The sequence below is a fragment of the Acinonyx jubatus genome, chromosome A1 (assembly GCF_027475565.1).
Source record: "Acinonyx jubatus isolate Ajub_Pintada_27869175 chromosome A1, VMU_Ajub_asm_v1.0, whole genome shotgun sequence".
Classification (NCBI taxonomy): domain Eukaryota; kingdom Metazoa; phylum Chordata; class Mammalia; order Carnivora; family Felidae; genus Acinonyx; species Acinonyx jubatus.
Window position 1 is genome coordinate 107,327,475 of NC_069380.1, and position 12,635 is coordinate 107,340,109.

The window sequence follows — 12,635 nt, forward strand, 5'->3', positions numbered from 1 at the left end:
CAGTCTTTCACCACTGAGAATAATGTTAGCTGTAGATTTGTTATATGTGGCCTTTATAATGTTGATCTACAGAGGTTTTTAACTAAGCTGTATTAGATTTCTCCTAAAAAGAAAAAAAAAAGAACTTTGGAAATTGGAAATGGTGTCCTCAGTAAGAGGTTATTCAGTATTAGAAGAGGGGTCATTCAAAGTCCTGACACAACAATGAGGCTCTAGAATGCAATGGCATTCTGCACAAAGATGGGGCAGGGGCGCAGGCATTGCATATCCATACCTTACATGACACAAATTAGGCACTAAATTCTGGCTGCTGCAACCATACAATATACAGAAATGTTCACATCTCTTTCTGAGTTTGGGCTGCCATTACAAAATAGCACAGATTCAATGATTTAAACAACATTTCTGGATGCTGGAAGTCCAAAGATCAGGGTGCCAGCAGGGTCCAGTTCTGATGAGAACTCACTTCCAGGCAGAAAGAGCACTGCCTGTAGCTGCATCCTCACAATCTCTTTTGCTTTTCTTAGAAAGCCACTAATGCCATCATGAGGTCCCCACCCTCACCACCTAATATAACCCTAATTACCTTCCAAAGGCCCATCTCCGAATAGAATCCTATCAGGTGTTTGGGCTTCAACACATGGATTTTAGGGAAATACAAACATTCACACCATAACATCTTTCTTCCAGGCAACAGTGATGAAGCTAACAACAGTATTCAATGTAGGCACATACTAAAGTTTAGTCATCTATCACAGTGCTAAATAATTCAAGCCTTACATACTTACAAAATTTGGAGACAAGTTATGCTTATAAAGCTGAAGAGTGGAATGAAGCAGGTTGGAAACAAGACTGGAAACCAATACTTCCTTTCCCAATTTATTATCTGTCATTCGTCTCTGGCTACTGGCCACTTGAACAGTCCATTTATCCATATCTGCTATAATACAGACAGCTTCTGCTATTGGTTCATCCAACACTGGATGCTGAAAAGAAGAATGCATCTTAAGATAAGCAAATGAAGTTTTCAAATAAATGTTAATGAAAATAAGGCAAGGAAGAGATACTAAACAAAAACAGAAAGAAGAATATTAAATTCTGACACCTACTGCCAAAGAATCCTTGACCATGGTAAATGGAATATTTAATTAACTCAGTAACAAATACCCTGAGATATCTTACAGAAATCATTATTGGAAAAAAATTTTTTTCTTCAAATCATCATTGGTAGAAATTCATTATCAGAAATCTATTCTTTTTTTTTTTTTAATTTTCATTTGAATTCTAGTTAATATACAGTATAATATTAGCTTCAGGTGTAAAATACAGTGAGTGATTCAACACTTCATTAACATCACCTGGTGCTCATCACCAGTGCCCTCCTTAATTCCCATCATCTGTTTCATCCATCTCTCCACCTACCTCCATTCTGGTAAGCATCAGTTGGTTGAACTTTGTATTCTTTAAATTTTTTAAAAAATATTTATTCATTTTTGAGAGAGAGAGAGAGAAAGACAGAGAGAGAGAGAGAGAGAGAGAATGCACGTGCACATGAGTGGGAAAGGGGCAGAAAGAGAGGGGAACACAGAACTCGAAGCAGGCTCCAGGCTCCACGCTGTCAGGACAGAGCCCAACACGGGGCTTGAACTCACAAACAGCGAGATCATAACCTGAGCTGAAGTTGGACACTTAACCGCTGAGCTAACCGCTGAGCTAACCACTAAGCCACCCAGTCGCCCCCTGAACTTTGTATTCTTTAATCCAGAAGTTAACTGTCACCAGTCTTTTGATCATTCAATAATTTTACTGAGTGCTAACTAGTGTCAGGCAATTGAAAGAAAATATTTTTTACCTTGAAAGAGCTAAACATTTACAAAGTATGTCCAAAAGGAATTCTAATGAACAAATTAATGGTAAGGTTCTGTGCTAACTATCCCACCTTGTCAGACATTGATTTACTTGAGCACCTCAGGGGCTATCACTTGATTACATGAAATACCTTGCTGCCTATGTTCCCTGGTTTTTCTATTTTACTACAATATACATCCACATTATGAATACAGCAAATTAAAAAGGAAACAAATCACCAAGCACTAACATGGCTCTCCAAGACACATGGTTAAGTAGGAAAAAAAAGTCAATAAACGCCCCGACACATGCACGCACATACACCCCATATACATATTATATCCCAGTTGTTTTTTAAAAATCCGTATCTATATCTAAATTAAAATGTGTAAAGAAAAGAATGAAAATACTCAAATCAAACTCTATTATGAAGATCTTTGTGAAGAAGTGTGGATGGAATATTAAGAGTATAAAGAAGGATTTCTTTTTGATTTTGTGTATCTTCATATTGTTTGAATTTCTATCAGAAGCATTTACCTAAGTGACACTTTTATAATTAGAAAGTTTAAGTTAAAATGAAAAATATTTTTAACTAACATATACTATTAAAAGGACCACAGGCACATGGCTATGCCCTTGGCTTCTCATGGTTTATACACAAAGACCAAAGATGACAATCAAGTACATAGCACCACTATTAAAAAGAAATAATGGTCCTAAAGGAAAACAGAAAGAAAAAAGAAATGATGCTCCTACAAGTGCTCAATATTTCAACATCTTTCTACATTTGAAAAGGTAAGGATTTATTTACTGCTGGCCATATGGAATAGCAGGAATAAAACTGAGATTAAAAATTGTCATTTGAAATACTTTAACCCAATGGCTTTTTCCTTTCAAACTTGTACTGTTACCACATTTTATAGCAAAGAATGTAGGTTTGCTCCTTAGTAAACCCAGGTTTGGCACACGGAAAGGATATCCCTTTGCCTCTGTTAAAGAACAACCACTCTGAATAAAGCCTTTGGCTTGACACTAAGTAAAAAAAGACAATGGAGCTCACAGTCCTGTGTGAGAGATAAAAATAAATACAACTGGCTGTAAAAAGACCTAAGTGTAACAGACAAAACAGGCATCAAGTTGGGGGTAGCAGGAGGGCAATAATGGGTTCTGTGTGATTAGGAGTTTTACAATAGAAGGAACATAACTTTTAACTATGGATTGGACTGCTGGTAAACAATCAGAGGGGAATATGGATAATTCTGTAAAAGACAATATCATGAGAAGATTCAAAAGAAAGAAGTAGATACATGTGACTAAATTAGTGAAAAATGATACTGAGAAGTGGGGAAGAAGAAAATAGCAAAGAAAAAGCCTGGAAAGTTACACTGTGCAAACTTTCCATGAAGCTCTTAAGTTTGTATTTGTTTTTATGAAATAATACTCAAATATTTCTTATTCAACTTTTACCAAGAATATAACATTTTTCAATTAACCAACTTAATTACTGAAATAAAATTCTGGAAATGGCACATACATCTAAAAATGTAAGCTATACCATACATTTTTAAGAAACAAGATAACAGAGGCGCCTGGGTGGCTCAGTTGGTTAAGTGTCCAACTCTTGATTTTGGCTCAGGTTGTGATCTCATGGTTTCTGAGATCCAGCCCTGCATCGGGCTTTGCACTGACAACAGGGAGCCTGCTTAGGATTCTCTCTTTCTCTTTCTGCCTCTCTCCCACTCACTCTCTCTCTCAAAATAAACTTAAAAAAAGATATAAATGTATATTTTAATGTAAGGATCTCTATGGTTATAAAAGAAAAATAAGGCAAGAGGTATGATCAAAAAACCAAAGTGGAGGGGCGCCTGGGTGGCTCAGTCAGTTAAGCGTCTGACTTTGGCTCAGGTCATGATCTCATGGTCTGTGAGTTCAAGCCCTGCGTCGGGCTCTGTGCTGATAGCTCAGAGCCTGGAGCCTGTTTCAGATTCTGTCTCCCTCTCTCTGCCCCTCCCCCACTCTCACTCTGTCTCTGTCTCAAAAATAAATAAACATTAAAAAAAAATTAAAAAAAAAAACAACTGAAATAACAAACTGTTAAAGGCAGATACTACTTTCAAGAGCAGTGCTGGGGTGCCTGGGTGGCGCAGTCGGTTAAGCGTCCGACTTCAGCCAGGTCACGATCTGGCGCTCCATGAGTTCGAGCCCCGTGTCAGGCTCTGGGCTGATGGCTCAGAGCCTGGAGCCTGTTTCCGATTCTGTGTCTCCCTCTTTCTCTGCCCCTCCCCCGTTCATGCTCTGTCTCGCTCTGTCCCAAAAATAAATAAAAAAACGTCGAAAAAAAAATTAAAAAAAAAAAAAAAGAGCAGTGGGCATCTTTAGGAGGTTAAAATTATGGAGGGGATACATCCATTATTGTCACAAGGAAATGCCTAAACAGATAATGGGGAAACTACTATAAAACATACCTTGTTTAAAAGGTTATAAACCTTAGAAATTAACCTTACCGCTCTTCAATCAAAAGGCATGTGGCTAAGATTTTTCATTTTTGTTTGTTTTTCCCTCAAATTTTTATTCAAATTCCAGTTAGTGAACATACAGTGTAATATTAGTTTCAGGTATAAAATTTAATGACTCATCATTTCCATGTAACACCCAGTGCTCATCGCAACAAGTGCCCTCCTTAATCCCCATCACCTATTTCATCCATCCTCCCCTCCCACCTCCACTCTAGTTTGCTCTCCATAGTTAAGAGTCTGTTTCTTGGTTTGCCTCTCCATATATTTGTTGTTTTTAAATGTATCTAACCCAAATCTATAAAAGCTATTTTTTTGGTAAGGAAAAGGAAAATGGTCCCAGGTTGGTAGTCTCCCAAGTGAGAAGGGTCTAAATTCCAAGCTTATGATCAGAAATAATTCAAATCAAACTTGCTTTAGAAGTTGTTAAAAAAAACACAAAGTTGGAGGCAGTGACAGTCATTCATTTTGACTGCTTGTTTTCATTTAATGCACTGTCATATGCAATGTTCTAATCTGATAAAATTTCAATTTAAACAATCGTAGTCTTTCTCTTCATCATCAACTTCTAGAAAAGAGAGACTATATAGCAAATGGGAGAATATTCTCAGGGCAGACCTTGTAGTGGCCTCTTCCACAACCTTAATTAAGCTTGTATCCTGCTTCAGATACTTCCTAGTCATAAAATGGAAAGTAGTTTATGTGAGAAGCAGTAAATATAAAGACTTCTTTTTCTTTAATTTGTTTTTGAGAGAAAGAGAAAGCATAAGAGGAGGAGGGGTAGAGAGAAAGGGAGAATCCCAAGCAGGCTCCGCACTGTCAGCACAGAATCCAACACGGGGCTTAAACCCACAAACCATGAGACCATGATCTGAGTCAAAGTTGGATGCTTAACCAACTGAGCCACCCAGGTGCCCCATGAAGCCTTATTTTTCTTAAACCTTCTTTTCTGAGTTTCGTGACTTCTACAGCACACATTCATCCTCAATCTTACCAGCCTTTTTTTCTCTCCCAGCCATTTCCAGAATGTCAACACATAAACCCCCAAATCTAGCAGATACTCCTACATCTACTCCTACTCTAGCAGATACTCCTACATCTCCACCCCTTTACAAAACCTCATTATTCAGTCGCCTACTAGCTATTCAAACATGGCCTTGTAAATTGCACTTTTAAACTAAAAATGTACCAACTCAACTTCAGTGTACTGTCCTCAAAACTAGCCAGTTTCTTCAATTACTTTTCAAAATAAAAATGAGACCCACAATGCTGCGGAGCAAACAGGTCTTAGAGACACTGCAAATTGCTGTTTAAACTGGCATTGCCTTTTGGGGCGCCTGGGTGGCTCAGTCGGTTAACCATCGACTTCGGCTCAGGTCATGATCTCGCGGTCCGTGAGTTCGAGCCCCGTGTCAGGCTCTGTGCTGACAGCTCAGAGCCTGGAGCTTGCTTCGGATTCTGTGTCTCCCTCTCTCTCTGCCCCTCCCATGCTCATGATCTGTCTCTCTCTGTCTCTAAATAATAAATAGATGTTTAAAAATTAAACAAACAAACAAACAAACTAGCATTGCCTTTTGGAGAAGAAACTAACCAACATACATCAAGAACACGAAAATAATCCTAATCTTAAAAGCTGGCCAATAACCCTATTTCTGAGAATCTAGCCTAAAAGAAATAATCCTAAAGTCTTTTAAAACACAGAGACAGTATTAATGTTATTTATAACAGTAAAAGGAATAAAACCTTTTAAAAGTGGAGCAATAAAGAATAGAGAACCCAGAAATAAACTCATGCATAATGTTCAATTAATTTATGATAAAGGAGACAAGACTACACAATGCAATGCAGACAGGATACTCTTCAAGAAATGGTGCTGAGGAAACTAGACAGCCACATGCAAAGGAATGAAACCAGATCCCTATCATACACCACACACAAGATTCAAACCAGATTATAGCCTTGAACAAAGAACCCAAAAGCATAAAAATCCTAGAAGAACATGAGGAGTAAGCTCTTTGACACTGGTCTTGGCAATGATTTTTTGGACTTGACACCAAAAAGCCAAGGCAATAAAAGCAAACTAAACTAAAAGGTTGCTGCACAGCAAATGAAACCAGAAGCAAAATGAAAAAGCAGCCTATGTATGGAATGGGAGAAAATATCTGCAAACTATGTTATCAGATAAGAAGTTAAAATCTAAAATATATAAAGAATCATATAACTCAATAGCAAAGGAAAAAAAAATCCCTAACAATCTCATTAAAACATGGGCAGAGAAACTGAAATGACATTTTTCCAAAGAAGACATACAAATGACCAACAGATACATAAGAAGGTGCTCAACATCTCTAATTGTTAAGGAAACACAAATCTAAACCACAATGAGATATCACCTCAAACCTGTCAAACAAGTGTCGGCAAGGGTGTGAAGAAAAGAGAACACTTGTGCATTGTTGGCAGGAATGTATATTGGTACAGTCACTATGGCAAACAGCATGGAGGCTCCTCAAAAAGTCAAAAACAGAACTACCATATCATCCAGCAATACCACTTCTGGGTATGCATATATTCAAAAGACATAAGCAGGCTATCAAAGAAATATCTGCACTCCCATGTTCACTGCACCATTATTCACAATAGCCAAGACAGGGAAACAACCTAGTTTCTATCAACAGATGAATGGATAAAGAAGATGTGGGGGGCACCTGGGTGGCTCAATGGGCTTAGCGTACATCTTTTGATTTTGGCTCACGGTTTTGTGGATTCAAGCCCCATGTTAGCCTCCACGTTGACAGCAGAGAGCCTACTTGGGATTCTCCCTCTCCCTCTCCCTCTGCCCCTCCTGCTTGGGATTCTCCTTTTCTCTCTGCCCCTCCTCTGCTCATGCTCTCTCTCAAAATAAATAAACTTAAAAAAAAAATTTTTTTTAAATATGTGATACACACACACACACACACACACACACACACACACACACACAGAATACTATTCAGCCATTTGCAACAATATGAATGGACCTTGAGGGCATCATGCTAAGTGAACTAAGTCAGTTGGATGTTAACTAAACATATTATTGCGGTAGTCATTTTGTAATATATACATATATCCAATCATTATGTTGTACCCCTTAAACTAATACGTTGTGAATCATATTTTGAAATAAAAGTGGAAAAAAGAAAGTTGAGCAATAGGAGAATGGTCAGAAAAACTAACCATATAGCAAAACAATGGAATAACCAACAAACATTAAAAACAGTATTTACAAAGTATGTTAATAATACGGGGAAATTCTCTTGTATCAACTGTTAACTAACAGAATTCAAAACATTAAATACAGGGGCGCCCGGGTGATTCAGTCAGTTAAGTGTCCGACTTCAGATCAGGTCATGATCTGACGGTTCGTGAGTTCTAGCCCCACGTCAGGATCTGTGCTCACAGTCTCAGAGCGTGAAGTCTATTCAGATTCTGGATTCTGTATTTCCCTCTCTCTCTGCCCCTCCCCCACTTGCACTCTGTCTACATCTTTCTCAAAAATAAACAAACATTAAAAAGAAATTAAATATAATACCATATACATACATACTGTACATATATATACACAAGGTACATATGTATTTTATATACATGTATAATATATATAAATATGTATTTATACATAAAAATGTAAATTTTAGTGATTTACTATATTGCAGAAAAATTATGGCAAATCTAGATAAAAAATAAAGTTTGTGGGGGGGAATGATCAAAACCATATATACATATATATACTATATATAAAAAATATGTATATGTATATATAAAAGTCCCCAATTAGGTACATATATAAAATGTATATATACACACACACATATCAATACACACATAGAATAACAACAATGACAAGAAGCTGTAAGACACAAAGAACCTAATATATACAACACACCACACAGTATAACTCTGATATATAAACATTAGTATTGCTTTCATTATAGCCAAGGAAATCTAGGTTCCATAAGATTAAATATCTTGTCTTAGGATTCACAGATAGGAAGTGGCAAAGTTTGGGTTTTATCAGATGCCACATACTACATAATGACTGGAAGAGGTTTTTATATTGAGAATGTCTGCCACTGCATGGTAGAGCTGGGAAAACTTGTTTTCAGCTTCCTACGTATTTCAGTATTTTATATATAGTAAATATACATTGATTTGGTAATGAGAAAAATGCCTCTTTCTTAGAAAGTGAGGAGAAAAAGAAAAGACACTCCACGATATAGTTCAGAAGAATAAGACTGTATTGTTTTTTAAGTACTATCCTTATGATTTATGTATTAAAAACTCCTACATGGTTTTCCATATAGGTGCATGAGAAATCATTCTCATGTTAAATGTAATGTTGATAAATTATAAGCACACAGTAATTAAAACCATCAAATATAAACCTTAAACATGAATACAGAAAAATGAATGACAGAAGATTCAATCTCTTAATTCTGAGATTAAGTTTAGTATTTTAGTTTTCACTTCCTCATTAAATTTTCTGTAATCTGGGGCACCTGGATGGCTCAGTTCGTTAAGCATCCAACTCTTGATTTCAGCTCTCAGGTCATAGTCTCTGGGTTTGTGGGACTGAGCCCCATGTCAGGCTCTGCAATGACAGCTCAGGGACTCTCTCTCTCTGCCCGTCCCCCTCTTGCACATGCTCTCTCTCTCTCTCTCAAAATAAATAAACTTAAAAAACTTTTACTGTAATCTGCTTTGATAATAAAATATCTTCTATAACTAAATGAAAATATAAGAAGAAAAGACTATAAACTATAACTAAATGAAAATATAAGGAGAGGGCAGAAGACAGAAAGCTTACTTTTTACACCACAGTGGAATGACTCCAAGAGCAACAGAAGTACGACCGCTAAGAATAAAAGTCTTGCAAGCTTTGTTTTTGTAGTGCCAATTTGCTGTTTTATTTGCATTAACTTCGTACATCTGTTTTAGAGATGGTATGTTTCAGGGATGGTGTTTTGTCTGTGTGTGTGTGTGTGTGTGTGTGTGTGTGTGTGTGTGTGTGTATTCTTTTTTAAAGTTTATTCATTTTGAGAAAGAGAGAGAGCACACATGTGCAGAGTGAAGGGCACAGAGAGAGAGAGGGAGAGAGAGAATCCTAAACAGGCTCTGCACTGTCAGCACAGAACCTGACACAGGGCTTGAACTCATAAACCATGAGACCATGACCTGAACAGAAATCAAGAGTTGGAGGCTTAACTAACTGAGCCACCCAGGTGACCCAGTGTTTTGTATGTATTAAGCACAGAAGCTTAAAAGCATTACTAAAGGCAGATCAGAACTAACTTCTAGCTCTGCCATTCCCTATCTAATGTAACTCTCTGTGCTATGTCTGAAATATACGAATGATAAAAATAAGTATCATAAAATTATTACCATAAAATTAGGTGAGGTATTACATTTAAGTCCCTCGCACATATTAAGGCTACAATAAAAACTGCTTATTACTATTAATATTCCTTCTCTTCCTAAGGTAAAACCCTTAAAATGGAAATGTTTTGTTTTCAATAGGAGACAGTCACCCCTTCCAGAAGCGAGGCTTCCAGAGACAGTATCAAAGTACACAGTGTGTGCTAATGGGTACAGATGAAGGGAAAAAAGAGACTGAATAACTAAGATAAGACATAAAGACAAGAGGACACAGTGCATTAGAAGGATCCACATTGGATTTCCTAACCAAGTATTTCAACAAATGTTTACTACATACTACATCAGCAGCAGGAGGACAGAAGTGAAACAAAAAAACCCAAAAACCAGAAATGGAGGCTGTACTCTGAAGGACAAACACCACTAACTGATATAAATTGTTTCCTGTAAAGCATTAAATTACTTTTTATTATCTTTCTCAGGCATGTATTTTTTTATGTATTATACTACACTTATTCATATACTTCCCTAACTTGAGAGTGAGTAAATAACTTGAGATCAGAAGCTATTTCTTTTTCATCTATATATCCCATGGACTATTTGCACCATGTTCAGAACATAGTATGTCAATAAACATTTATCTGATTGGTGTTAAAGGTTTGAGCAAGATGGCTTTTAAATATAAAGAACATGAGTTTTGGGGTGCCTGGGTGGCTCAGTTCGCTGGGTGTCTGACTCTTGATTTCAGCTCAGGTCATGATCTCACAATTTGTGGGAGCAAGCCCCATGTCGGGCTCTGAGCTAACAGTGCAGAGCCTGCTTGGGATTCTCTCTCTCCTCTGTCCCTCCCTCGCTTACACACACACACACACACACACACACACACACACACACACTCTCTCTCTCTCTCTCTCTCTCTCTCTCTCTTTCTCTCAAAATAAATAAATTAATTAAAAAAACAAGTCTTGATAAGTTTTCTTTCAAACTTTGTTTTTATCTAGATTTTTCATAATTTCCCTACTATATAATAAAACACCAAAGTTTACAACTTTAGATAATTTACTACCAACACAACAGGTTTAAACCTTTCTGGCTAATAATTAAAGGACTGCTTGCTCACTGAGCCATATTTTCTCACTCATGATTTCCCCGTTGACTTTCTCTATTCCTTGTTGCTGTTGTTCTCGCAGGGGAAAGGGGGAAGGTTTTGTTAAAAAAATTTATTAGAGTGATACATGGGATTAAAGAAAGAAACAGAAAATTCAACAAAGGTGGAGACTTCAATACTCCATGCTCACTAAACAATGGAACAACTAGACAAAATCAGCAAGGACGTAGAAACCTAAATAAGCCATCAACCAACTTGACTGGACATCTATAGTACACTGTGCCCAACAACAGCTGACTGTTTTTTTCAACTACACATGGAACAGGATACACCACATGCTGGGCCATAAAACAAGACTCAATAAATTTAAAAGGACTAAAATCATACAACGTTTGTTCTCTGACCACAATGGAACTAATTTAGGAATCAAGAAAAGGAAATTTAAGAATTCTACAAATATATGGGGATTAAAAACATACTTCTACATAACCCCTGGGTCAAAGAAATGGGAAGACAAATTTGAAAATATTTTGAAGTGAATGAAAACAAAAACAACATGTCAAAGTCTATGAACTTTGGGTAAAGTAGTGTTCAGAGGACAATTTAGAGCTAAATGCATACATTTGAAAAGAAAGAATGCTTCAAATTAATAACCTAAGCTTCCACCTTAACAAAAAAGAGCAAACTAAATTCACAGCAAGCAGAGGGAAGCAATAATAGAGATTAGGATAGGAAACAATGAAACAAAAGACAGAAAAAGAGAGAAAACTCAGTGAAAACAAAAGTTGAACAAAGTTAACACACAAGGATAAGGAATCAGCAAACTTTTTCTATAAAGAACAAGACAAAATATTTTAGGCTTTAAGGACTATAAGGTCTCTGTTTCAATGACTCAACTCTGCTGGTGAAGCAAGAAAACAGTCACAGAATATATAAATGGGTGTGGTCATGTTCCAATGTAACAAGCCTATTGTCCCATGGGCCACAGCCTATTCATCTTTGATACATAAGGGCCCAAAATAACTATTAGGAAGTCAAGCCATGAATGAACTCTTCTTTGGAATATTCCACTTTCAGGAGGGGAAAAAAAAAGGAAAAACACAGATTGTAAGAATCAGGAATGAAAGAAGGGGGATATGAACCATCTTATCCCAACTAATAAATCAGATCACTTAAATGTAAATAATTCCTAGAAAGACAAAAATTATCAAAATTGACTCAGGAAGAAATAGAAAATTGGAATAGATCTGGAACAAGAAGTTGAATCAGTAATTTAAAAATTCTTATTTTACAAAGTCCAGGTCCAAATTACTTCACAGGTGAATTCTATCAAACATTTGGAGAAAAAAATAATACCAATTCTCCAGAAACTCTTCCAGGAAACAGAGAAAGGAATATGTCCCACCTCATTCCATAAGGCAAGTATTATTCTGATATTAAAGCTACGCAAATATATCACAACAAAACTACAGACTAATATCCCTCATGAATACAGATTCCAAAATCCATAACAAAATATTAGCAAATCATATCCAGTAATATATAAAAGAACTATATGGGATTTTTTTCCCAGGAATACAAGAGTTGGTTAACATCTAAAAATCAATCAATGTAATCTATCACATTAACAGTTTAAAGAAGAAAACCAAATGATCATTTAAAGGTGGGGGGATGAAAAAACTAGGAATAGGAGGAAACTTTTTCCATCTGATAAAGGGCATCTATAAGAATCCTACAGCTAACATCATACTAAACAA

The 12,635-nt window shown here is 36.5% G+C and overlaps 1 protein-coding gene across 2 annotated transcripts in view; it reads right to left on the reverse strand.

Annotated features, from left to right (window-relative positions):
* FNIP1 (folliculin interacting protein 1) overlaps window positions 1–12,635 on the reverse strand; it is a 146,780-nt gene that overhangs the window by 8,891 nt on the left and 125,254 nt on the right. For both annotated transcript variants that reach the window (XM_027076760.2, XM_027076759.2), the window contains one exon: window positions 789–986. In XM_027076760.2, the coding sequence (XP_026932561.1) occupies window positions 789–986 (198 nt within the window). The remainder of the gene's footprint in view (window positions 1–788; window positions 987–12,635) is intronic.